A 23,221-nucleotide genomic window follows, 5' to 3' on the forward strand; every position below is an offset into this window, starting at 1 on the left:
ACTGATTGAGTCCACTTCACAAAGCCTCAAAGCCTTTCCGATCCCGGCGTCCATCCCGGGCTGTATGACCCCAGCCACAAGCTAAATCTCACCACAGCGACCTGATGGGCCAGACAGTTAGTCTTGAGGTGCTGGACTGGAACTTCTTAATTCTGCACCAGTGTTTTAATCTCTGCATTTCTGCTTAAATAAGCTTAGCCCTAGAGTTTCAGGTCTATAGTGCAAGACCGATTTCTGAAATGTTAGAGACAACGCAGACCATACAGAGGATGGATAAACATTTATTCTTTACTGGTATCTCATTTAAAAAGTGGGAAATAATTAGACAACACTTTAAACAATTAGGCAACAGATTAAAGTAATTAGACTACAACTGGAAAACAAAACCATTATGCTAATCACATTGAATGAATTGCTTGAAAGATTAAATATAAATTAAATGTATATTATATATACAGTATATATTATATATATTTTTAAAATATTTTTGGTAGCCATGGGTAGCTATGTTGTGCCATAATAGTTATTTATAATCTCCATCACAGTCTTTACCTGAGATTGTGCTTCAGGGCTGAAATTGGACACCTTGGCATGTTTGCAGACACAACAAGGTGTAAATAGCTACTATGGACCGCTGTAACATACCAGGGAACGCAAATCAATTTTCAACCCAGGTTTCCACTGCCAGAAAATGTGGTCAGTGCAGGAACTCTTCACAGAGAGAGAGAAACTGTCCCTTTACATAGTACTATGCATATTCACCTGCCCAGTCAGTGTGATTCATAAATCTAGCAAGGGTTCACCGTGGATACAATGAGGCAAAATTATTAAAATATGGCACTTGGATATTATCATACTCTTCTTTGCTGTGAACTTTAGCATGTTGCCAGCCTGGGGCTTTCCTGAGTGCACTTCCCCTTATTGGAGCACACAGTCCAGGGCAGTTTCAAGCACTGGCTAGGGCAGGGCCTGGGGCCTTGTAGCACCCGTAGATGAGATCAAGTGGGAGGTGTCTGTGCTTAGATGTGGTAGCTCTGAGTCATTGCTAGAATGTCAGATAGCGGCTTCAAATAATACAGCTGATGCTTTATGTATTTTTGTCCACCGGACTTTTTAAATGCAAAACAGTCTTCAACAATCCTTCAGCTCCAAAGACAGACGCCCATATGCAATTGAGGCTCCCTCAGGGTCACCACCATTACAGGTAATTATCTAAGAAACACCCCCCTCCTCTTTTTTTAACTCTCGCCTGTTTTGCTATTACTGTGATCTGTGTGCAGATTCAGCCATAACTCAGCCTCACCTAGTTTTTTCAGGTCATGTTTTTAAAAATATTGGGCCGGATGTTTTATAATGAAATGTTATTACTGAATTTGTAGAATTTTTTTTTTATTCTAATCCATCTATTGCTTCCTTCTCAGTTATATAGGTTTTTAATATTTGAGGATGTTCCATCATTATTGCAAATATAATTCATATTTGAATTACAAACAAGATCATTTTAATCCGTACACTTTATAATTTGATACTGAGATTTTTTTTTTAAGTTTTTTGTCGTGAAATAAACCAATAGCCAAATAACATAACAAGCGTAAACGTATTCAAAGGTCTGTAAATTCAGGTTTAATAATGGAAAATAAAATCTCTTTTTTACTGGCCCTTTCATTCTTGAGCCTTGTAAAATCTTTGCAGGCGACGTTGTTTTGCGCCCACACAGCCGCGCGGCTCCATGATGCGTTTTGGGTTTTATTGAGTTTAGTTGTTTGCTGAGGAGCGTTGTCCTTGTTGTGCATGTGGTGAAACTGCTGAGTGGCCTTGTGGCTTTTCAACTCCGCCGTGAATGATGAGAAACATCTTCTGCTGAGTGCCGAGGCTGCCGGAGTCTTCGATTTTTCGTTTTGTAATATTTCGTATTTTTTTCTTGGGGGGGGGCTTCATTTGGCACTTTTTCGCTCAATCCGCCACCTACTAATATAGAACTTCTCTTCAGCTCGCTCACCGATCGCCATAACAACACATATGTGTCACGCCGCAGACACCCCACCTCCATCTTTGGGCATTTCTGAAACTGCCATTATCAAACAAAGTTACTCAATTACCTACCACCCCCCCTTAAACATTTTTATTTAATATTTTTTATTTCATTTTCGTTACTTTCTATCACATATTTTGGAAAGTACTCTTGCACCTGCTGCCCGAACGTAACTCCTGGAGACGTGGCTCTGGATCAGAGGCACCATGTGATTTAAAGGCTGGTTAAACCCGTTAGCTAACGTTTTTTTTTATTTATTTAAAAGGATGATACAACTGATTGACTCTAAAAGCATATGAGTTATCCTTCAATTTGGATTTAAATCAGTGGAGAAAATTCTAGAAGCCTGTAATGGGAAATAAAATTACTGCGTGCACTTTAATGTTTTAAAGAATCAAACGTGGAAGAAAAGGTTGGTATTGGAACGGTCCTGATAATATATATTGCATAAAGAAAAAAAATTAAAGTTTTAATCCTAACTTTTTTTAGGAAATCTGTACAAAATCCATTTTGTGTCTAGAAATAAAGATATTTTAATTGATTAACACATGGTTAGTACTTGATGTTCTTCGTGTGTTCTAAATGCATCTTTCACTGTTTTATTTTAATGTATTTAGCAGTGTCGTACTAAGGCTAGCAGACAGGGTACTGATCTAACAACTGAGTGCAACGTATTTATTTCGCACCTGTTTGTGATTGATAAGTATTCAGAGTGAAATGTCCTCACAAGTACGAAGTTTGTTTCTCCTCGGCTTCCACAAAGACCTGAATTCCAAGTAATCGCAGTGTTCGCAAGCCTGCAGCATGTACTGCAGGGAGTACAGCCAAGGCAAACCATGGTCATTTAAAACAATCAGATAACTGATTAATTCCTGGTTTAAATTAGCCGGTCCGCAAGACTTTCTCTGCATCTGTGCGATAAGGTTAACCACCCCCAACCCCGCTGCACCCCGCGATGATGGCGGCAAAAATGCACCCCAGTGGCGGCGGGAGGTGTGCCGTAATCGCGATACAATTATGACACGTAGCGTTAGTTATTTGTACCCTGGAGTTGATAGAACAGGGTCTGTTTGGCACCTGCTTTAGTAAACGTGTGCCTCTCGCGCATCTGCCACAGATGACCTTGAAAGAATACAAAGAAAGTTCGAATTTATAGACCTTGCAGAGAAACGGTGACTATACTAAAAATACTTTTAATAGTGGAACTGTTTTTCTGGGCGAAAGGTTATCCGAAAATGCTGAGCACAGGGACCACGCTTTCAGTTTTTTCATACGAATGGAGCCACTCATTACGTTCCGTTTCCTTAAATTGCCTTAGATGTGCGTCACGAGGGGCGCGGTGTGCCAGTCGCGGCAGCTGCGCGTGCACGAGCCATGTGCGCGCCACCGAAGCTCGGGGTCCAGCTTGGAGCCGGAGGACGAGCTGGTTTCCGCGGACGGTGGGAAGCATCCTGACGCTTCCAACGAATTTACTGTCACCCACCCACCCCCCAAAGCGGTCAGAGATTTACTAGCTCCATTCCAATAAAAGACTTTCAAAAGAACATATTTCCAGTCTGGCTAAATAAATCAGCTTTCGGGGTAATTAATCCCATGCCTGGGTAATGCCGATTTTAATGACAACACATGCAAAGCGCTGTCACTCTACTCCACAAAGGCAGAATTAGAGTCAAATTTCCCGGTAATCCGGACCAGACCGGGCCCCGTTTGCACTGCGGGTTTATGGGAAATGTCCTGCTAGCCCTCACAGCCGAAGCCCGGGGGGGGTCACTGTCTATTCGCGTACACCCCCAGAATCATTGAAACAAACTCGGCCCCACCAGCGTGAGTTTGCGGGTCCCTTATGAGCCTGGGAGCGCCAGTTTATGGCTTCTTAAGAACGGTGCGCATCTCCTGGCACCGCCGGTGCTCCTCCTCGCGGGCTGATTTCTACAGTCATAACTAAAATGTCGGACCGTTATTTGAGTTTGCTATCGTGCTCTAGCTAATACTGAAAGCATCGTTCGTGGGCATGGGGGTGGCGGGCGTAGGTGTGCTGCGGCGGGGTCAGGACTCATCTTAAAAGGACTCGTTCGTCACGGCCTTCGGGGTGCGCGGCCATTGGTCTGGATTCTCCTGCTCTTTGTTTTTCCATCACAAACCACATGTGGGAATTCGAAAGCCCCGGGATGACTTTTTAATGGGAGGCGGTGCTCCTTCGCGTTTGTGTGGACAGTTACTTAACTGCAGGGAGGATTCGGGCTCACATGCAACCCCCCCCCCCACTACCTCAAAATGATCCTGCATTTTTTGAAGCCAGCATAATGCCGTGACACTGGGACTTTATATAGAAATCGAAAGAGATGATTTCATCATTAGATCCTCAGGAGTCTAGGTGTCTAATATGAGCCATTTCAGACTAAGACAGGTGTATATTTACATTTTTTGTAATCATTTCTGCAGTTTTGCACATCAGAAATTTTTTTACAGTTCCACACATTTAAATTTGTTTTCTTGAATGATATAAGCTTTGGTTATTTTAGCAGTTATTGGAGTTGTATATCAAGTATGAAATAATATTTATGTGCTATTGCATTTTAGTATGAATATAATTAATGATCTGTGTAAAAAAGATCTACCTGTTCTAAGAATTCCTGTACTTTTAGGTGCAATATGCAGAATGAAGCAGGCGGAGAATACGGATATATATATATATATATATATATATATATATATATATATATATATATATATATATATATAAGAAACATTTGAAACATATTCCATTAGTCCCACACGACTCGGAAACCAAAATTATAATCCGCACTCTATAATCAGATAGTTATTGTTCATTAGTTATGTCGTTTTGAAATGTAAACTGCAAATATTTAATGAAATTTAACAAATTATATTGCAACATATACAATGTGTTTTGAATTGGAGATCAGTATCTTTAAGTGCTTTTCTAATCTGTATTTTTATTGCTGCCGTTATTCTGGGGTTGTATCTCAGAACATTAAAATTCCTCGGCCGTGACAAACCGTGGATTATTCTCCGAAGCACTGCGCTCATCTAGTCTCTCTCTCTCTGGCACGGTGAAGATTCAGTTTCACTGATTAGGTATACGATAAAGGAGCTTGGTTTGTTTATTGATTTTTAGTTTAGCTTTAATTTCAGTTGTAATTTGAGTGGCAAATCAGAAGATATCAGAGTCGCGTGGCAAATTAGAAGATTACAATCCGCGTTTCTTGTTTTACAGTCTGTGTTTATAATTATTACCACATGTGTAAGTTTTAAATTTATAAACTTTTCATTTGGATTTTGTATTTTTTTTTTTTTTTTTTTGGGGGGGGGGGGTTTACTAATTCCTTCAGATACGGGGTCCGAGCGCGGAGAAGCAGCTCTCTAATCCGAAACATTTACCAAGATCCCTGTTTCCTGCTTGTCACAGCTGGTTAACTGAAATTATCTTTTAAAATGAAGTCTAAACAGTTATAACATCAAACAGACTCGTCTGGCATGGGAGACCCGATGCCACACGTCAAAAAAATAAATAAAAATGAAAACGTACAGACACACACTATTAAGGGTATTTGCGGGAGGTGACCTGGGATTCCGGGTTCAAGTGAGAAAAGGGCCATCCTTGGTTCGTGTGACGTAGGAAGATCAGCTGACTAAGTCAGGTGAAATGACTTTACCTGGCTGCTAGAAACATTTGTCTGATCCCAGCTGCTACTAATTCTAACATTACAAAGTAAACACCTAAACAAGAGTATACAAAAACTGGATATAAAAAGCAAGACACTGACGAGAAGATTATTTTAAATATTTTACATATGACAAGTAGCTTGTGAGGTTACATCATAGGCCTATTGACCTTGAAGAAAAGTCTTCATTTTCACTAACTGCAATTCCAAGACGTAGAACTTCTGTTTTATTTAGGACTGTTTATTTTTTATTTGATGAATCCAGGCTAAATGCGATGTTGTCAATTCTTAGGTCGTCTTCCCTCATGACTAAGAAAAATGTAATTAGATGCCCTGTTTGAAAACACAGCTGGAGGTTAGTGAGAAGGGAAATGGTGATCTGCCTACTCACTACTCACCGCTCACAGACCACCGCAGCATCTGAAAATATATACTATTTTTAAAGCGTTTTCAAATTTAGGAACTGCAAACAAATAACAAGCTTTCACATTTTCTGTTTCACATGTGAAATCGACTAATAAACCATCAGAAATAATAGTGATACTGATATTTTTACGGAAACAGGGCCCACATGGTACAGTAATTTTCAGAGAATCATCCCGTAAGCATTTTAGTTGCAGACAAATCAGATGAGGTTTAATGATTTTGAGGGTGGAGGCGGGGCTGGGTACTGTCACGGAGTGGTGGCGTTTCCACAGAAACTGGCTGGCTGATTATTTTCCACATGGTACTGTGATTTTAGACTGGCAGGGCACACGGGGTCACCGAGGGCCGTCTCACACTCTCTTGCACTCTCTCTCTCTCTCTCTCTCTCTCTCCCTTTTTCCCTGCCAGTCAGTATCGATAAGTTACACGCGCTGGGATCCGAAGGGGAAGATGATGGTGTCCCCTGGACTGAGGAAGCACAGGACCTCTATAAGGCTGGGGGTCAGGGTGAGAGTAGCCTGATGCCAACCGAGGGCACCGAGTCACAAAGCCCCATCCTGCACGGCCGCTACGCCAGCCTCAGCCCAGAGCACCACTGGCACGGGGAGGAGAGAAACACCCCCAGCAGGGATGGGACGGACGGGGCTGTGGCGTCGCTGAGGGATCAGACCTCGCTGGTCTATGGTAAACACGCTGCTCACACACATCTGACAAAGAAAACATGAATCATATACAATTCCCCTATGCTAAATATCATCTTTTAGATTTAAATCAGCATAGCCACAATCATTTTAAGGAGATAATTCTTATTAACTATTGCGATTCTTATGAATAATAAACACAATAAGCCTTTAATAATTCACTCTCGGCCTCTTCGTTCGACATGAAACCGTCCAGCCGTTATCGGTTTATCTTCTAGCCTTTGCGTTTGGGATTCGGTATTTACTCCTTGTGCCACACAGCAACATCCCGCATGCCGTCAAAGAAACAACTTCCCACGCGTGAGATCGGAACCCATCTCGTGGGATTGAGGATTCAGCACAATTGCCTAGAGATCGTCTCGTTCTACCGACGCTTGTAGCCGGGACGTGAGAATGTTTAACCGCTCACAATTCTCACCCGCTGCACGGAGTCTATAAAAGCGCTCAGATGGGGAGCCACGTGCCTGTATCTTCAGAGGGATCCTCTGCTGAATCACAGCTGCGCTCAGGCTGCCAGGGGTCTGTGTGGCGGCGCTGCAGGGCCGCCGGCGCGCTTGACTAACAAGCCATTACCGAGCTCTTTGCTGCGTGTTTTTTTGTTTTTGCTGCCCGGATGCGTTACCGTGACGGTTCCCAGGTCGCCACGGCGCTCCGATTCCTCCGCAAGCTTTCTTTTATTTGCGAGTCCGGGTCTTTTTTCCACAGATCCCGGGCAATGCGGCTTTCCCGGTCACAGCTGCTTAAGGAGGCTTTGGCATGTAACGCTATAGGACCAGAGAGGACGAAAGTCCCATTTTAAAACGTGTATCTGAATACTCCCCCCCCCCCCCCCCACAAAAAAAAAGAAAAACCACTCAAAACATTCTCCAAAAACACAAGTAACCTTAGACCATATGACATCAACCCCCCCACCCCCCACTCTCTTAAACCGGGTTTCCTAAACAAAAAGAAAGTAGAATCTCTCTGTGCTGAGCAGGGTGGGGTGTGGGGGGGGGGGGAAGTAGCACATGTGACGGTGACGGTTTTTTCCCCCCACTAACATGGTCGACGATGTGTCCTCAAGGTCAGGGTGAAGAGACCCAGGGTCTGACCAGTCTGGCTGATTACGACATCCTGCTTCAATTTGCCCGGGGCCAAGGCGTACAACTCCAGCAGCACAATGGGGACACGCCTGGGCACCGCTGCTCACCAGCAGGTCACGGCTCACCCAGCGGCCAAGGTACAGCGGAGCACACCAGGACTGCAGTGACCCAATGCGGCAAGAGCGCTGCACTAAGAGTCCCTGAGGGGAGGCTGATATCGTACGCCCCAGTCGCCGTATGATTCGACAAGCAGCTGCGGGGCTGCCTTATCAGGGTGTTCTACATCAGAGAAATTAATTAGCCTACCAGGTGCATACAGTCAGGCAGACAGAAATGTGTGAAAGCTGGAAACCACACCCAGAAGCAGAGGTTCATGGCTGATATTTATGGTGGGATAGAGCAGTGTTTCCCAACCCAGTCCCCGGGGAACCCCGGTCAGTCCATGTTTTTGCTCCCTCTCAGCTCCCAAGCATACCTGTACCAGGTATTCGGTGTTCCTGATTGGCTGGGAGCTGGAAGGGAGCAAAAACTTGGACTGTCCGGGGTTCCCCGAGGACTGGGTTGGGAAACACTGGTATACAGCACTGGGGCATCTGGGGAATGGGGGAACGAGGTGAATATGGAGGATAGGTCAAGCTAGGGAGGGTAGGTGAACGGAGGAATAGGGCAAACAGGGAAATGAGGAAGATGAGGAATAGAGCACTTGGGGCTTTGACGATATGATGAAAAATGGTTTGAGCTTTGTGAGTGTGGTCTTTGTGAGTTTGGGCCATTAAAATTTTTAGTTTGGTGTATAGAATAAGAAAGGTGTAAAATGGCAGGTTGATCTCAACAGAAGGGGCTAGAAACCAGCACTATCACTGACCTCCTCAGGTCGACCAAAAAAATAGTAAAGACCTCTAAGAATTCAGTGACACTCTGTCTCATATTTTTGGTGACAATCTTGAAGAAACGTGACTCAGAGTACAGCAGCACGCCTTTGCCGTCACCTTCGAGGACGACATCCTTCATGTCAAGATGAGTTACTTTTAGCTCCTTTACGAAACCAACCCCACCCTTAGCATTCACACATCTCAAAAACACACACATAATTGTACATGCTACCCTTCCTGCTGTTTCATTTATTTGACACCGTTTTACAGCATCAGAGTGATGCTTCCGCCACCTGACTCAGGGCCAATGAAACACCAGAGTCACTAATAAGTATTTACATTTATGTATTTAGGATACATTCTTGTCCAAAGAGACATACAATGAAGCAACTGGCACATTGCAATCTTACAAGGGGTCACTAGGCACTAGGCTGAGCTTCCAATGAATGTGCAGGTACTGTATACGTGTGAGCAGCAGAGGAGGAAGATCTACACAACAACTTCTTCAAGGGCCAGAGGAGAGACGTAAGAGCTTAGATAAGAACTTAAAAACCCAGCCGGAACCGCAGATGTATGGAGCGTCACGTGGTTAACAGCATCATGAGTAAATGGACTGGTTCATTCCCCTGATGATCTGATCATTGATTATAGTCTACCCCCCCCCCCCCACCCCCTACCCCCTGTCTTGCAGAGATGGGTCCAGCCAGCCCAGATACAGTGGGGGTGCCGTTAGCCTGCCCATTCTGTCAACGCACATACCAGCGCGACTCCTCCCTGCGGGAGCACATCCGGTTCTGCCACGAGCGGGAGGGGGGGCGGCTGGTCTGCCCGCTGTGTGGCGTCAGCGCCACCTACAGGGAGCAGATGGAACAGCACATGTTGATGCACACCAACCCACCAGGAAAGGTTGGTGTAGGGGTTTGTCAGCATGAGCAAAGTGAGCACGGTGACTTTGCCACCGGTAAAAGTATAACGTGGGTGTGTCTCTCCCAGTTCCCAGTGTTCGACAACACCATGGAGAACAGAAGGTTTAAATGCACACAGTGTGGAAAAGCCTTCAAGTACAAGCACCACCTTAAGGAGCACCTGCGCATACACAGTGGTACGCTGCAACACCCTCTGATTGGCTAAGCTTGATCCCTCAAATCCTTCTGATTGGTTAAGATCACTCCACTTTAAAATGCCTTGTGATGGCATGTCTAATTTCGATTGTTTGAGCAGATAATTTTCTTAAGAAACCACTGCAAAAGCACAATCCAGAGTCATTATCGGCAAACTAAGGTTAAGTATCGTTGTTATGTAGATTAACTGTGAACAAACATATTACAACGAAGTCTGAGAGAGTGTTTCTGTCCACTAGGTGAGAAGCCTTATGAATGCTCCAACTGTAAAAAGAGATTCTCCCATTCGGGGTCCTACAGCTCTCACCTCAGCAGCAAGAAGTGTCTGAGTGGGGGGGCGGGGCCAGGGGCGGAGTCAGAGGTGCAAAATGGACAGACATACACCACTTACCTCAACAACTCCTCCCCCACCTCGCCGTCAGCCGGTGGGGGACGGAACGGCAAGAGGCGCTCCCCATTCCCATTCCAGGCACAGTCAGATGCACTCCCCAGGGAGGTACTGCTCAGGGGCCAGGACCCGGGGAGAGCCTGGGAGACAGCTGCGGAGCTGCCTTACCACGCTGCCCTGCTGGCCCACCTGCCCCCCGGGGGGAAGTTCGAGCACATGCTTCAGGAGGCGCTGCGGAGGGGGGCACGGGGAGCCGAGGAGGGCCCTACGGGAGAGGACAGAGGGCGGGGCCACGAAGGGGCCAGACAGGGCGAGACGCCGGGGAGCGGCGTGACATGCAACTGGTGTGCACAGCTCTTTCCCAGCCCCGCCGTCCTGCTGCAGCACGAACGCTACCTCTGTACCATGAACAGGGACGTCACAGAGGCCCTCGAGGGCCTCCGCCGTGGGGGCGCTTCCCCCCCGGCCTTTTCCAGGTCCTCCACGCGGTCACGGGAACCCCGCAGAGCCACCAATGGCTTCTCCGAGGAGGAAAGGTCACCGCTGGCAAGATCCACATGGCACGGGTTCCCAGGACAGCCGCTGGGCTCCACCCGCTCCCCCCTGCCGCCCCTCCCCAGCCTGCTGGCCTCTCAGCCACTCTGGCCTCGTTCGGGGTCCGGCAGTCCGGCTCACCGGGCCACCCTGCAACCCCCCTCACCCTCTATCTCGGAGCAGAGGGCCGGCTCCACCTCAGGATTCTCTCCTCCGCCACTTTGCCTGGACCTATCCGCCAGCACCTCCCCCTCCGGCCGGCCGGCTCCCTCAGTCTGGACCCCTGGCTCTGCCGGTTCCCAGAACGAGCCCTTGGATCTCTCGCTGCCCCGGCTGCGGCCAGGCCTCCACAAAGACAGAGGGCGCAGCAGGACTCCGGGAAAGGAGAAAGAATGCCCTGGCAGCCATCACAAAGGACTAACTCCGCCTCTGCACCCGCCAGCGGGGGTCGGATACAGTGTGACGCCGCTGTTCGGAAGTTCCATTTATGGCACAGCGCACCCCTTCTTCAACCCCGCCCTGGCTCCCAGCATCGGCAGCACAGCATACAATGGGCTCCCAGTCCTCACGACCCCCATGGCCTACATCCGGGAGTCCGACACAGAAACCATGTTCAAGAAGATACAACAGGAACGGCAGACATTCATGGTGAGGCCTCGCTGAAGCTCCGTCCTCCGAATATCAGTAACCCCACGATGTGGATGCACTAGGATTACTAACCGGCACTGGACTTTGGGGTTCCCCCGTGGGCAATTTAATTACTTTGTTTTTGGCGATATATTTAATTGTAAATGACCCATTATTTTACTAGTAAATGTATAAATATAAATGGATTTCTGATGGGAGCAGAGAGAGCAGGCGAGGCTGTGAGGTTGTGAGGTTGTGAGGTTGCACTGATGACTCACACGGCTCATGGTGCCGACCTGCGTCGCTGTGGCAAGACCGAGAGCATTAGTCAGCACTAGGGCCGCCAGCTTCCACGCCGTGACATTTTGCAGACGGAGCTGTTTGCTTTTGCGTGGGCCAGAGACACACATCGAGGGCCATCTACTGGGGGGAATTCCGGGGCCATTGCTGACGGGGGCCTCTGCTCCAACCTCGGGGCATGGGGCACAATTCCAACCCATAACCTTATACTTTTATGTCTTCGGGTTTTTTTTTTTTTATTAAACATGATGTTGGTTTGTGAATGAACCCTACAATTTAGCGAGAAACAGAGCCCAGGCGACATCAAGGTGCGGAGGGACCGCACAGCCATGCAGGGGAACCTGGAAACATTCCAATTCACCCAGCTTCACGCGTCCGAAGGCCGGAACGCCGGCATTCCGTATTTGTCCAGGAAAACTCGAGAAAACCAAACTCCCTTGTGTTCTGTATTTTGACGCATCAGGGTGAAACGGTGACACGGAACTGCCTGGATTACTTGTCGGTGATGGAGGACGGCTTGGAGGGAGGCGACGGCGGCCTGGGCAGGAAGAGGTTGAGGAAGACGGACGAGGGCCTTTATGCCTGTGACATTTGTGAGAAAACCTTCCAGAAGAGCAGCTCCTTGCTGCGGCATAAGTACGAGCACACAGGTAGGCTCTGCCCCCCCCGTGGATTGTCTTTTGTCCCTACCTACCCCGGGGAGGGGGGGGTTCCTATTTCCTGTCCTGACAGTGCTGCTGATCTGCTGATCTCCCCTCTCTTCGGCTTTCTGGGCAGGTCGGCGTCCACACGAGTGCAAGGTGTGCAGGAAGGCATTCAAGCACAAGCACCACCTGATCGAGCACTCGCGCCTGCACTCGGGCGAGAAGCCGTACCAGTGCGATAAGTGCGGGAAGCGCTTCTCACACTCCGGCTCCTACTCGCAGCACATGAACCACCGCTACTCCTACTGCAGCCGCGACCTCGATGTCAGCGAGCTTCCTGGCGAGGAGCCGCCACCAGGGGGCGCTGAGCCCTGCCGGCCCCTGGATCTGGGCCTGTCTTTAACGGGGGCCCCTGCCTCCCTCAGCGATTCCAGCCTGGATGGGGCTACCGGTGTCCTTAGGGAGGAGGAGGATGATGAGGAGGAGGAAGAGGAGGGGGAGCGGCGACACCGGGACAACTACACGGAGGGGAGGGCCGCAGTGCTGGATGAGGGGATTCAGCCCACAGATGGGTCCCCCCCTGTGGGAGATGAGGACATGTGTGGTGAGGGCAGCAGTGTGGGAAGCAGTGGCCCAGAGGAGCTGGAGGGAGCTAGTGGGAGCGAGAACACCAGTAACTGAGACCAGTACAAGGCGTACGTAGCAGGGGATGGCAGTGGGAGTGACTGCAAGCTAGGAAAATATAAATGACAGGAACAAAATGACAACAGGAGGTGCACAGTCCAGAAAAAGGAAGGAATGTTCCAGAACATTGCTGGGGGTGGTACAAGAGGAGGAAGCTTCATTAAATGGATGCAAGTCTGGTGGCTTGTAGAGGAGGGCAGGTCACACAGCATTTTCCTGGAATCAAACAAAGCTTCTGGACAGGCTAAAGCAACGGGAGGTGAGAATCTCCCAGTCCCCACCCAACTCCGAGTGGACACCCCAACTCACGCACAGAGTTGGGCAAGAAATGTTCCCTAAGACTTTAAATTCCAGAACCTACCCTCTGGTCCAGACAGCTTGTTAGGTACCAGAGCACATTTCTGATTATGGTAACACAGCTGGACTCTCTATCAAAAGGAACAAACAGAAATATGATTTTTTCCCCCCACTTCTTCATAAAATGCAAATGCATCGTTTCGTAGTTTGCCATATTCATGATACATTATTATTTTATCAACTGACTCAGCAGAACTAATTTCTGAACTAAGTTAAATTTGATGACATAGTTGTCGCAGGGGTTCGTTTATAACATTTAAGCCATATAAAAAGACAATCACTTTAAAAAAAACAAAATCACACCACGTAACTCTAGACTGATTTTTTTCTGAGAAAGTCCCTAAAATGTGTAAAAAGAATTTTTAGCTAAAATTACACCTCCAGCGGTGTACAACAACAACAACAAAAAAAACATAAATATTAATTAGCACTTCGTTTGTCGCACAAAAGTTGGTGACAAATGCGAGAAAGAAACATCTCTGACAAACATCCTGCCACATCAGATCGGAAAGAGGGGTATTCCCACCGAGAAGGATCCGCGGCCCCCTCAGCCTCAGAGGTGATGCAACAGACTCTGTCACCCTGTCGCACTTCTCACACATCTGCTGTCCTTTACTTTCATTTCGCTCCTACCACCCCTGCCTCCTTATTATATCGACGCTTCCAGCGAAGGTAGCCATTTCCTCGCGTTTGATGCGTTTTAAAACGAATCCGTGTTGAGCAAAACATGGAAAGGGAACAGATCTATTATAATTTTTAAATATGTTTTTCTGATAAATTAGGCAACCGTGCATTATATTGCATTTCAAGAACAGCCACTGATAATCGGTGCCATAGATTATTTTATTGTAATGTCTCTCTCTCTCTCACCCACACTCACACACAGGTTTAGGGAAGATGACAAAATCCCAGTTGTGAAAATACACTGTCATCTGTTTAAGACGTAACACGGTTTTGCTGTTAACCTAAGCAAAGTTCTTGCCGGTTGATTCGTACTCAGCTTCAAGTTCAATTGCCTCTGCAACTTGGGCCAGCATCGCAACGCAATTATAGCCGATCGTTTATACGAAATTAGATTGTTTTCTCTCTATCGATCGGACGCTGTTGTACAGCGTTCAGAGTAACGAGCCAGGGGAAGCGACTTGGCCGGAAAAATAATGACAGCCTTTATCCGCCAGCCATGATCCATGCCTGGGCACACATTCGGAAAGAAGGGAAAATAAATACGAAACCACAGCGGGTAATCGGGCAGAGCCTGTGACGTCTCGGTCCGGCAGCGGCGGATGACCCGGAGGTGGAGGTGGACCTTCGACCCACAAACCTCAAACGCGGTGAAGGCCGTGTGTTTATCGAGAACATTCTCGGATCCGTTGTTTTTGACACTTTTATTGATCCCCGTGGAGAAATTCACGTTTCGCCTGCCCCGTCTTGGTCTCCATGACACAAAGACTTTGTAGGCCTTAAAGGAACGGAAATTTACGGAATAAAACACTCACCTGCTCCCGCCGCGACCTTGGCGGTTCACATTTATCCGTGTGAAGGTGTCTGAGCGGGACATGCCAGGGACCAGGTGGCATACAGAAAAAAATGTTGGATTAAAATTGCAAAGGTGCTATTTTTCTGCGTTTTTTATATTCAGTTACACTTGGTATGTTTTTCCCCCTATAAATCATCTATTTTGGTGACTTGAGAAAAGGACTATTTGTATTTTATTTACTCCTTTTAAAATACTTATGCATTGGAAATGTTATGTGTTTTTTATAAATCCACCTGGACATCATTTTCTTCCCTCTTCGCTGATGTGTTCGTGTTATGTTTTTTGTAAATACTTTACTTTGTAATAAAAACGTGTATATAATATAATGTGAATAAGTGGCGTTTGCATACTCTTCTTTTCTGGCGAGCCCGACTGAAAACCAAAGAGGTTCTGTAATGACAGACACATTTGTATTCTTGTTTTAGATTTTCATCTCTCACAAAAACTCTCCTCTGCAATTTCATACCAATTACGAAACGGCTTAAAAACCCGCGACTGCATACATGAACATCTAAGTCAAATTGTACTTTGTTATTAACATTTACAACATTGTAGTTTAATTAAGTCACTATACAGGTCTACGCTTCGGCCTACTGTAACCCATCTTAACAAATCCATATAATGCGGAGCGTTTTCTAAATCTCTCTAAAAATATGATTGAGATAAAAAATAATCTTCCAAAACTGCTAGATAAACAGTTACAAGAGTTTTAAATAAATAGGTGACCCTTCATGCTGAAACGAGGCTGTTCGTTGCGGTATAGGTTACCATACAGATCAGGGGGGATTTCTTAACACTAATTTCGCTACTGTAGTGTATAGCATGACATAACAAGTTGTGAGTGGCCCATATCACAGGTTACAGATTGATCACCGCTATTTCGACGCACCACGTCACAGTTAATGAGTAATTAAAATGTTATATTTCGACTTTTCACATCCATTTTCCGTTTGTCATAAATAAACCCCCTTGTCCCTGTGTTTCGTGTGACTTTCCCTCCCGTCGCTGTGGTCCCCATCTGCATGATGATTCACTGGTAGTTTGAAGCACTTTCCTTGAAGCCCTGCGTGTGGAAGGACAGACATGTCACAGAGAATGACGAGCTAAATGAGAACGTTGGTACGATGATTTGCACCACAGAAGCGCGTCTTGGGCCAAAATCCCCATACGGCCAACACTACTGACGATAACAATAAACGACAAAAACATATTGAGAGTAATTAAAGTCTGTTGCCTTTCGCTGTCCTCGAGAGTGACATAAAGCACTTGACCTTTCAACAAACAGAGTTAAATCACTTTAAACGTGCAAAGCCCACGAGCCTCTGTTATAAAGGTGAATATATAATTTCTTTATTAATCGGAATAACACACACACACACACACACACACACACACAGCTACATACATACGTACACATACATATATACACAGGCCTACATATGTAATGTGACCTTTGGTTTTCACTACCCCGCTTATTTAAACCAATGTAATGTTGGTTTGTTGGGTGGAAATTTAAGACGAAACTAATATGAATCCGTTCGAATGCCTTAAAAATTAAAAGTGACAACACTACGAAGGCAATTTAATATCGACTATTAGTTTGTAGGCCTATCATTTTTTCTATGGCTTTAAATGCATTATGTCCATAATATGTCCAAATAAACATCTAAAACGACGGCACCAAATGAAATAAGCAGAACGTTAATTCAGATCGTTAGTACAAAACCAGTTTGAGGAACCGGATGAGCAGTACCATTACGGTGAAACGATTTTAAAATGGGTTAAACAAAAAAAAAAAAAAAAGTCATTATTTTAGGAAAAAAGCATCATCATTAGCGTATTTTTCCCCAATAAAAAACGTGTTTTATTTTTGCTCAGATTAAGTTTTTATAAAACAATAAATAACATTTTAACCTTTAACCACGCCGATAAAACGTCACGTCCTTCGTGATTAAGTTATGGCATTTTTAGTTTCAGTGCACTGATGCACACTCATCTAATCAAGGGGAAAGAAAAGTGTCACTGGTCAGCTTTTTTTGCACTCAACGTGATCATAATATATACGCAACACATTTACGGTACAGCTCATAACACACAGACCTATCTCTGATTCCTTTTTGAAAAATCAGCAATGAGATTCTGGGCGATTGCGCGATGGCACCAAACCAGAAACACTCCGGCCTTTCCAAACAAAACTGCAATAATACGAAAGTAAAAAGAAATAAATATATATTTAGAAGCATTCAGATCCTTGTACATTTTTCTTCTTTCTTGTGCTTTCTTGTCTCCTGCCAAAACCACAGTCAATGTAAAATGACCGAAGCCACAGAATAAGTGGGGGGGATTCCGCATTTTTTAAAAACATATGTATTTCTATTTTGCCTTTTGTTCCGTTATTAAAAGCAGAAATTACGCCAGTCATGTGGGAGCGCGCTCTCTCTCTGGAAGACATGCACATACCTTCTCAATGCACGTGGCCCTCACGCAAAAAAGACATCAAAGCAAAACAACAAAACACTGAAATCGGCCACATTCAGGAGATTTCGAAAGTAAAATCGCTCTATGATGTGTTATTGGACACGTTTTATATGCACGATGGAGTGCATTATTGCATGATGATAGTAATTAATATGAGCTTGTGGTTTCGTTGAGTAAAACTTTAACTTCAAAAGCGTTTCTTTTCGACATGTTGTCGTGCATTCTGACATTCGTAGACGGCTTCCAGCTGTGAGGGTTACAACACAACTCCCTTTAAAATTAAGACTATCGTACCGACAAAAAATGTCATTCGGAAATTAGTAAAATGACCCGTGTTTGCAGGGGTGGAGGGGTGATAGAGCCCCAGGATTTTGGATGAGACCACGGGGGTCTAGAGGGAAGGTGTTCTGATGTGTGGATTGTGCATTTTTTTGGGCCCCTACAAGCAGAAACACTGTGACTGTAATAAAAAAAACTACAAATGTCAAAAGTCTTGTATTTTATTTGGTTACTTATGGTTAAAGTTAGGGCTGGATAGGGGGTAAGGTTGTCATTGTTGTGATTAGGATTTTGCCCATAGAAATGGACAGTTCAGACAATGGTATGAATACAAATGTGTGTGTGTGTGTGTGTGTATCCATAGGAGGCCATTTTGTCTATAGAAATATTTCCATTCAAAGGCTCATAATAGAGGTCATTTTGGTGTAAACTTAATGAAGCTCATTAGAATGGATCACTTCACTTCCAGCATGCTGTTACTGAACATTAGTGCTTCCTACACACATAAATACACAGAAGGGTGAATTGCAATGACAAAAAAGCAAAAGTTTGATTGCGAGTTTATATGTTGTCTCAGAGACGTTCCTAACACCTGTCGGTAAGAGCTGATAGCCTGGAGGACTACGTGGCTCTTTCATGCTGCATGTCACACACCCCCCCCCCCCCTCCCCCACCAATACCAACATCACCAGCACAACCACAAAAAAAAAAAGAAGAGAAAAACAGCACGACACATCCTCTTCTCTTCATGGTGCCAGGCAGCCCTGCAAGTACCTGAGTGAATGAATGGCGCTGTCAATTCACAGAGCGTTCAGTAACACTTAACATCCATCTGTCAGACTCTCCCTGAGCCGAGAGCTAAAACGCACTGGCTGTTTCATTTATTTATACTGCATGTTAATTCTATTGCTTAGTCATTTGTCATCATTCTTGACTGGCACACTGAAAATCCATTACGGGTGCATACAGGTGCAAAGCACCACCCCTCTCCGTGTGGCTCAGTGGCTCTCTTCCTGCTATATTACTACCGATTTAGATCTTGAGGTCCTTCCCTTGAATTCAGTCCGATCTTCTCCTTTACTTTGCCACCTTTTCTTCATATTCTTCTTCCTTCTTTTTCATGAGGACTGGACAGTTTGGAGGAAATGCAGGGGACAATTCTTCTGGTAAAAGGCGAGGGGCCCTTCACTGGGCTCCAGTGTTTTCGGGTCCAAACACCTGATTGAACTCGCTGAGAATGAGCTCCACAGCCTGGTTTTGGTACACCATGTTGACGGCCATGTTGATGGTGTCTCGTTCCGGCCGCATCAGCGTGGGCCCAAAGACGATGCCGATGTTCTGGGTTGTCATGCGGTTTGTGTCTGAATGCTCCATCACTCTGAGCATCAGAGAGATTGAAAGAGAAAGACAGCAAAGCACAGAAAGGTTAAAAGGGACACATTCCTTCTGTTACCACCAGCTCCTCTATGGGCAAGATGTGCACGAATCTGTAGTTATTTGATGCTTTTAACCAAACTGACTTGCAATAATAGGCTCTGTGTTTCACTCTGGGAACAACAGCAGGCCACCACATGCAACATGAACTGGTCACACATTGTTAACCAGTACACCCCCTTCTGGCCATTCTTAGATAGCGAGGAAATTGTAATGTTTATAAAGAAAGTAGCAGTCAGGGGTCTTCAGTGATGTCAGGACCTTAACGCACTGGGATTCAAGTTGCTGTATTCATAGCCGAAGGAATATGTCAACCAGGGATCACACACAGTTTCAGCATAAAAGCCCGCGTGCGTCGTGAAGCCACACCCTCTGTGAGCATTCCGTCCTCTACCAGTCTGCAAATGGCAGTGCTGGCCGGGCCCGTTTCTCTTCCCGCATTTTTTCCCCCTCTCTTTTTTCGTGGGACCAGCGATGGGTTAAAGCGAAGGGGATGAGGCACTCGGCTAAAAATGCCATTCCCACAGAGCCACAGAGGCAGCCAGTCGAGCGGTTCAAAACTTCCACATTAAAAAAAAAAAAAAGGAGAGCGGGGAAAAAATGAAGAGGAAAGGGAAGAAAGGAGAGCGGGAGAGAGGTTCCAGCAGGGGCGGCGGCGGGACGCTGCAGCTTCCAGCAGACGAGCCACAGCCATCCCATGGGGCGGGCGAGAGAGAGAGAGAGAGAGAAGGAGGGGTGCTCTGGGATGGGGGAGACCCAGGGGTAGAGATGGGAAAATGAGAAACAGAGAGGCAGAGGCACCAACGCAGAGGAGAACAAGGCAGACAAGCTCTCTACCGCAAACCACGTAACAGCACAACTCGCTGACGCTCTGCTTGGTTTTTTTCTTAATTTTCTGCTGCAGTCTGTAACAGGTTTTATCTTGTGATCTGTTTCTTCCTCTTTTTCTTAAGTGCTGTATTCATTCACCTGCGCGACTCTGCACCCTGTTGTCCCGCTCTTAGCTAATCCAGCACATGTAGAACTTCTCATCCCGCGCAGCACCGGTGGTTTGACGAAACACTTCCCTCTTGTGGACACTCCAGGTATTGCAATTTAGTATAACCTAATAGTTGATCATGTTTCTAAAGCTCAGCGATGCTTCACCCATTTTGGCGGCAACTACTACCCCACCCCCACCCCTCTTAAGTTTATGTATGATACACAACTGACTTCAAATAAGGGCTTCAGAATAACAGCTGGTGATTAAGATTTATTCATATAATGCACAGTTACGAGTGTAAACTCCTTAATATTCTCCCACAGCCTGCATTTCTTCAGTGATTTATGACCGATGCAAAAATGCTTAAGTTTCTCATCCAACCCAATAGCTGCTCAGACTGCAAATGCAAAAACTGGCTGTAACCGCAAAACAGGGGCAGCATGCGACGCTATGCATCATTTCAACCACGGACGATTGAGTCGGCCTGCGATTAAAATATTGGGTCTAAGGTTAAAATGCACAATTTGAAATAATTCTCCGCATAGTATGCCAAAACCAAAACCATAACCCAATTTACAAAACAAAGGTGAGCTGCAGCTTCCCTACATTTTCTCCATTGATGACGCACTTCGGTGCCTGCAGCTCCTACGTTATTTCATTATGCAAACTACAATCCCTCCAGCGGCACTCAGTGACTTTACAGTTCCAAGATTACTCAAAACGAAGGCGGAATGACATGGATTCTCTTCTCCTCCAGGCCAAGTTTTTGTTTTATGACGTGCTGCTTTCACGTACAGATTTATGGCCTGGAAACGAAATAACCTTTATCTCTGTCCGCGGTTAAATGGAAACGCCTGCCGTCAAATTCAAACCTTAAGAAAACCCTTTGCAGACAGTTTTCTTGCTCTACATTATACAGTAACCCCCCCCTCCCCCACACACACACAGCCCACCCCCTTGCTCCTACCTTCTCAGGTGCTGGAACATGAAGTGCATAGTGTTCTGGTTGGACGGCGGCATGTTGTGAACCAGGCATTTCAAGCGATCCACTTTCTCCTGGTAGTCTGGTATCTCTAAAGCACAGGAGGAGATTAAGGTCAGCTTTCCCTCAACACCCAAGGTCTTTCAAGTACAGGGGTGTCAAACTCCAGTCCTGGGGGGCCGGAGACCTGCACGTTTTTGGGCTTCCCCTCATTTAATACACCTGATTCAACTCCTCGCAACTCCTCGTGCTAATTACCACACAGCTCTTGAGCTGAATCCTTTGTGGTGGAACAGGGAAAGAACTAAGCTACAAAACAGGGCTGCGGCCCCCCAGGACTGGAGTTTGACACCCATATTCTAGAACGTTCTTCCCAGCACCAGGGTGTTAAATAGCAGAGCTTATGTTTTTTGTGCTCTAGCAAAGCACTTGGCTAATTATTCTTCTTTTCTGGCTATCAAATTTGCAATTTTAATATTTACTGCTTCACTGTCATCCCCAGTGCACCACCTCAGCACTGTCCACTGTATCATAGCCCTCTCACTCACTGACTGCCTCAACGAAGTCCGTAAAGAGGCTGTAGGGGACCAACGGTTCTGGAAGCTCCCGAAAGAAGAGCTTAAGGGCACCAGTGATGACATGAATGTCCTCCCACTGGTTGTGGTCCAGGTTCAGCTTCTCCTCTGCAGCGGAGGGGTAGTGTGGCACAGGAGGGTTTAAGGGGGCATGGAGAGGGGGTGATGGATGGTGAGAGAATAAGCCAGAGAGATAAAGAATTTTAGGGTTTGGAGGCAGGTGTGGAGAAGAGAACAGAATCAATATGGTTGAATAAAATGTACGAATAAAATGATTCCGATAGCAGGACACACAAAATGGCAGCATACATGCACAGCAGCAATGCAGGCTGACACAAAGAGAGCATGCAGGCTTTCTTGGTGATTCTCCGTCTCCGTTTGACTAAAGCACACCAGCTCTACAGTTCTGTAATACACAAATCAGGCACATGCAGGGAGGGGTGGGGGGGGGGCAACTGCCCCTTTTGGACGAACAAATGAAAGTGTCACCGCTCTGATGTTCCAGGTGCCCGTTCTCGATAATTGATGATAATGTAAAATCTGTGCCGCCCCCCACCCCCCCCCCCCCACCCCCCACATGGTATAGAGGGGATACCCCCACCCTCCGACACTGCTAAAATTTACCCAGAAAGCAAAAAGGGGGCAGTGTGTGGCTCAGTGGGCTAAACCTGTGTGCCTGTAACCAGAAGGTCACTGGTTCAAACCCAACACTAGGCACTGCTACGGGTGGCTCTACAAAGAGCAAGTTGAGGGAGGCATAAAAAGAGAATCAATAAAAAGTATCTATTATTATTAAACTTACCAGTCTGAGCACATGCCCCTATAAGTCATCCTCATCAATTTAAAACCTAGAACCACATCAGCCATCATTTTGGTGGATAAATTAACTTGATAGTTCAGTCCAGTGCTCAGTTACATTTACGACGCTACATAGCTGATCCTGTTGTAACCATTTGCTATTTTTTTGTGAATGGTCAAAACACTTCTATAAGTGTTCCAATGGTAGTGGATTATAAGTAGTTTAAAAGCACACATGATGATTAAGGGAGCTAATTATTTGTAGTTTATGCCATTTTTCCTACAATAGTGAGCATTTCTCATACCAAGGTGGACCCCAAATTCCTGGGCTGCTTTTTGTTCCCCCTGGCAAATCCTGAGTACTTCTGTTAAGCGCATGCAGTACTACTCATGGCCACAAGATGCCCCCAGAGTAACGTACAAAACGATTTCGCAAAACGCGTGGAACAGTCATTGGGTCGCCATAGTATTACGTCCTCGGATTCAATTCACACTTTAATTAACGTACATAAAATACCATTATGTGCAGAAATTGCTTTAAATCTATTTGCTTATCTTCTTTTCAATTATGCCATAAAATTATTTAAATCGAAAGTTTATATGTCATTTTGTTAGATAACAATCAGACTTGACCAAAAAGACAGACTTATTTCATCATTTAGAATCCCACAAGTTAATTGAGCCATTTAGTTTGGGTGAATT

At 45.7% G+C, this 23,221-nt stretch overlaps 2 protein-coding genes across 7 annotated transcripts in view; one reads left to right on the forward strand and one right to left on the reverse strand.

The window, feature by feature from the left end:
* LOC111835330 (zinc finger E-box-binding homeobox 2-like) overlaps positions 1 to 15,326 on the forward strand; it is a 31,858-nt gene extending 16,532 nt beyond the window's left edge. The window contains exons 2-8 of one of the 4 annotated variants that reach the window (XM_023795507.2): positions 6,553 to 6,828; positions 7,909 to 8,064; positions 9,491 to 9,705; positions 9,793 to 9,901; positions 10,160 to 11,490; positions 12,233 to 12,419; positions 12,547 to 15,326. In XM_023795507.2, the coding sequence (XP_023651275.2) occupies positions 6,553 to 6,828; positions 7,909 to 8,064; positions 9,491 to 9,705; positions 9,793 to 9,901; positions 10,160 to 11,490; positions 12,233 to 12,419; positions 12,547 to 13,094 (2,822 nt within the window). In that variant the 3' untranslated portion in view covers positions 13,095 to 15,326. Of the gene's footprint in view, positions 1 to 1,051; positions 1,205 to 6,552; positions 6,829 to 7,908; positions 8,065 to 9,490; positions 9,902 to 10,159; positions 11,491 to 12,232; positions 12,420 to 12,546 lie in introns of those variants that run through there. The other 3 variants (XM_072715476.1, XM_072715475.1, XM_072715477.1) reach the window with 3 other exon arrangements.
* A 149-nt stretch (positions 15,327 to 15,475) lies between these two features.
* The window catches only part of arhgap9 (Rho GTPase activating protein 9), a 39,587-nt gene continuing 31,841 nt past the window's right edge, over positions 15,476 to 23,221 (reverse strand). For 2 of the 3 annotated variants that reach the window (XM_023795412.2, XM_023795411.2), the window contains 3 exons: positions 21,695 to 21,829; positions 21,132 to 21,237; positions 17,954 to 19,126 (listed from right to left, as the gene is read on the reverse strand). In XM_023795412.2, the coding sequence (XP_023651180.2) occupies positions 18,934 to 19,126; positions 21,132 to 21,237; positions 21,695 to 21,829 (434 nt within the window). In that variant the 3' untranslated portion in view covers positions 17,954 to 18,933. Of the gene's footprint in view, positions 16,055 to 17,953; positions 19,127 to 21,131; positions 21,238 to 21,694; positions 21,830 to 23,221 lie in introns of those variants that run through there. The other variant, XM_023795413.2, reaches the window with a different exon arrangement.

This window comes from Paramormyrops kingsleyae, chromosome 8, assembly GCF_048594095.1.
Source record: "Paramormyrops kingsleyae isolate MSU_618 chromosome 8, PKINGS_0.4, whole genome shotgun sequence".
Taxonomy (NCBI): domain Eukaryota; kingdom Metazoa; phylum Chordata; class Actinopteri; order Osteoglossiformes; family Mormyridae; genus Paramormyrops; species Paramormyrops kingsleyae.